General features: G+C 47.6%; 1 protein-coding gene across 1 annotated transcript in view; it reads right to left on the reverse strand.

Annotated features, from left to right (window-relative positions):
• Positions 1-2,437: 2,437 nt before the first annotated feature.
• gsg1l (gsg1-like) overlaps positions 2,438-3,836 on the reverse strand; it is a gene marked incomplete at both ends in the record, with an annotated part of 24,237 nt that continues 22,838 nt past the window's right edge. Inside the window, one exon of the mRNA XM_080010240.1 lies at positions 2,438-2,795. Coding sequence (XP_079866366.1) covers positions 2,438-2,795 — 358 coding nt within the window. The remainder of the gene's footprint in view (positions 2,796-3,836) is intronic.

Genomic DNA, 3,836 nt, shown 5'->3' on the forward strand with positions numbered 1-3,836 from the left:
GGTCGGACACACAATCTTACCTCACAGTTCTTAAGGTCAAATTACATCATTCAATACCTATATATACACATATATATATATATATATACAGTGGGACAAAAAAGTATTTAGTCAGCCACCAATTGTGCAAGTTCTCCCACTTTAAAAGATAAGAGAGGCCTGTAATCATAGGTATACCTCAACTATGAGAGACAAAATGAGAAAAAAAAATCCAGAAAATCACGTTGTCTGATTTTTAAAGAATTTATTTGCAAATTATGGTGGAAAATAAGTATTTGGTCAATAACAAAAGTTCATCTCAATACTTTGTTATATACTCTTTGTTTGCAATGACGTGAAGTCTTCACAAGGTTTCACACACTGTTGCTGGTATTTTGGCCCATTCCTCCATGCAGATCTCCTCTAGAGCAGTGATGTTTTGGGGCTGTCGCTGGGCAACACAGACTTTCAACTCCCTCCAAAGATTTTCTATGGGGCTGAGATCTGGAGACTGGCTAGGCCACTCCAGGACCTTGAAATGCTTCTTACGAAGCCACTCCTTCGTTGCCCGGGCGGTGTGTTTGGGATCATTGTCATGCTGAAAGACCCAGCCACGTTTCATCTTCAATGCCCTTGCTGATGGAAGGAGGTTTTCACTCAAAATCTCACGATACATGGCCCCATTCATTCTTTCCTTTACACGGATCAGTCGTCCTGGTCCCTTTGGAGAAAAACAGCCCCAAAGCATGATGTTTCCACCCCCATGCTTCACAGTAGGTATGGTGTTCTTTGGATGCAACTCAGCTTTCTTTCTCCTCCAAACACGACAAGTAGAGTTCTTACCAAAAAGTTCTATTTTGGTTTCATCTGACCACATGACATTCTCCCAATCCTCTTCTGAATCATCCAAATGCTCTCTAGCAAACTTCAGACGGGCCTGGACATGTACTGGCTTAAGCAGGGGGACACGTCTGGCACTGCAGGATTTGAGTCCCTGGCGGCGTAGTGTGTTACTGATGGTAGCCTTTGTTACTTTGGTCCCAGCTCTCTGCAGGTCATTCACTAGGTCCCCCCGTGTGGTTCTGGTATGTTTGCTCACCGTTCTTGTGATCATTTTGACCCCACGAGGTGAGATCTTGCGTGGAGCCCCAGATCGAGGGAGATTATCAGTGGTCTTGTATGTCTTCCATTTTCTAATAATTGCTCCCACAGTTGATTTATTCACAACAAGCTGCTTACCTATTGCAGATTCAGTCTTCCCAGCCTGGTGCAGGTCTACAATGTTGTTTCTGGTGTCCTTTGACAGCTCTTTGGTCTTGGCCATAGTGGAGTTTGGAGTGTGACTGTTTGAGGTTGTGGACAGGTGTCTTTTATACTGATAACGAGTTCAAACAGGTGCCATTAATACAGGTAACGAGTGGAGGACAGAGAAGCCTCTTAAAGAAAAAGTTACAGGTCTGTGAAAGCCAGAAATCTTGCTTGTTTGTAGGTGACCAAATACTTATTTTACTGAGGAACTTACCAATTAATTCATTAAAAATCCTACAATGTAATTTCCTGGATTCTTTCCCCCCATTCTGTCTCTCATAGTCGAAGTGTACCTATGATGAAAATTACAGGCCTCTCTCATCTTTTTAAGTGGGAGAACTTGCACAATTGGTGGCTGACTAAATACATTTTTTGCCCCACTGTATATTGATATGTATGTATATATATGTATATAATCGTTAATATATAATATTCACTTACATCTAAATAGATACAGTACATATAAATATAACCTCATGAATCATTTTTCTCCCATTCATGTCTCTATAGTTAAAACACAAAAATAACTGCTGTGCTTTTGCTTCGTTTGGCCGGTGCAATAAAGTGTTCGAGGGCGTGGCCGCTTTTCATGGAGCTCCTGCCATCGGAACTGGAGCCACCCACCCGGTACAGGAATTGAACAGATGCTCTTACCAAAAGTAACCTATAAATACCCCCCTGTTATACACACATAGGGCGTCGTACTGGATCCCTCGGGCATTCCTCCGGTGAGTCATTTTGCTTTCTGAGGTGCGACAACGTAACGCTGGTTAGGTACAGGAAGCGAGAACAGCGGTTAACTAGCGAGCGAGTGACGGGGAAAAACACTCCGATTTTGACGGCATTTTCCCCGCTCGTTCATTACATTGATACGTCGATGTTCTTGTCATCACAGTTGACAAAATATACTTCATATGTAATACCAAGATGCCACTAAATGCTGGAGTCAGACTCCAGAACCACGGACAGAACTTTTTTTTTTTTTTTTTTTTTTCATGCCATTCTCCCTCATCCGGCTCCCAAAAGGGGGTTACACACGGCACCACGGAGACAGATAGTTTGGAGTCAAATCCTCGAAGGTGACCTTTCAGACTGCTGGGCCGCCACCCCCCCACCCTCCACCCCACCCCCCCGCAGGGCCTCCACCCTTTCAGCACTGTTCCTCCCCCAGGGAGTCTGTGTTCTCCCCCAGGTCCATGGAGCCGGACGGGCCTCGGATCTTCCCCCTGCCCAGCACGGGCCCGACTGGGCCGCCCACCGGGGGCCCCCCGACGCCGGGCAGGCCCGCGGCTCCGTGGCCGGGGTACACCTCCACCGAGCTGGAGATGGACTGGAGGGAGCGCTCCCGGAAGTAGCGGAAGGCCTCCTGGTCCAGAAAGTTCTGCTCCTCGCGGAGGCCCTGCTCGAACAGCTTGCGCTTGTGGCGGAACTCGATCACCGTCTTGGTGTAGGAGTTGAGGGTGGTGACGGAGGCCGCCATGCAACAGGTGAAGGATCCCCACGCCATGCTGGAGGGAGGGGAAGGAAGCGAGAAGCAGCGCTTTGGTCACGGCTCCACGACAAAAGCTTTCGACATTCTCGTGACGCAATCGGCGAAGACCAGCAAATACAACAAGGAGAAGATCAGCAGGAGGGGATGTTTGCGCGTCTACGTAGGGAGGCGTCGCCCGCCAGCACTTTCTGTGCCCAAATGAAAAAATCTTTTTTACATCACGCCTTGACGACGAGGAGGCCACTCGCCCTGTCTTTGGCCCTGGCCGTTGACAAGTTCATTTTCACCGTCAGAATCTACCCCTCGACGCACCTCGACCCTCCCTCTCCATCTCTGTCTGTGGGTCAGCCTTTCCTTCACTGTGATCGGTCGGCCGATACGATAAGGCGCTGACGCCACGAGGGCTTTTTTTTTTCGGAAGGCTGAGCTGTTTTTCAACTTTTGAAGGCGGCCCGCCGAGCGCTCCCAAAGGGGGGCCCGCTTCCCACGAGGGTTCCCCGGCGTGTAGGGGAGGTGGGAGTCGGGAAAACGCCCAGCTGGGCTTCCTGTGAGGTGCTTTGCCTTTGAGGCAGATAACGAGGGGACAATTAGAGACGCCTGGAAAACAATTTCATCGAGCATCTCGATATCCAGCGAATTGAGGTAAACGTCGAGCCGAGCAGCTGAAAGGCTCTCGCACCGATTTACTTTCACTTCAAGCTGGAGTTTGGGAGTAGTTCAACAGCCAGTGATGTACAGTGCTCTTATCCCGAAACGCCTGTCAACAGCAGCATTAGTTTCGTTTGAGGCGGCTGGCAGTGATGGTAGAAGTAGGCCAGCGTGTCATTCTTCTCATATTTTCCCGTTTCCAGTGTATTTTCTTTTTTTTTGAAATCTAAAAATAGCATCAGATACAATAACAAAATAAATAAATAAGTACGCGACAAGAAAAACAAGTTGTATATAATGCTCTATTATTCTAATAATCTATTTACCATGTCCATAACCGCTCGTAAAATCTTCCTTCCAAAGTCTCCAGACATTATGCAAATGGCTTCGGAGAGACATCAGAAGGAGG

This window comes from Zeus faber (genome assembly GCF_960531495.2).
Source record: "Zeus faber genome assembly, chromosome: 11".
Classification (NCBI taxonomy): domain Eukaryota; kingdom Metazoa; phylum Chordata; class Actinopteri; order Zeiformes; family Zeidae; genus Zeus; species Zeus faber.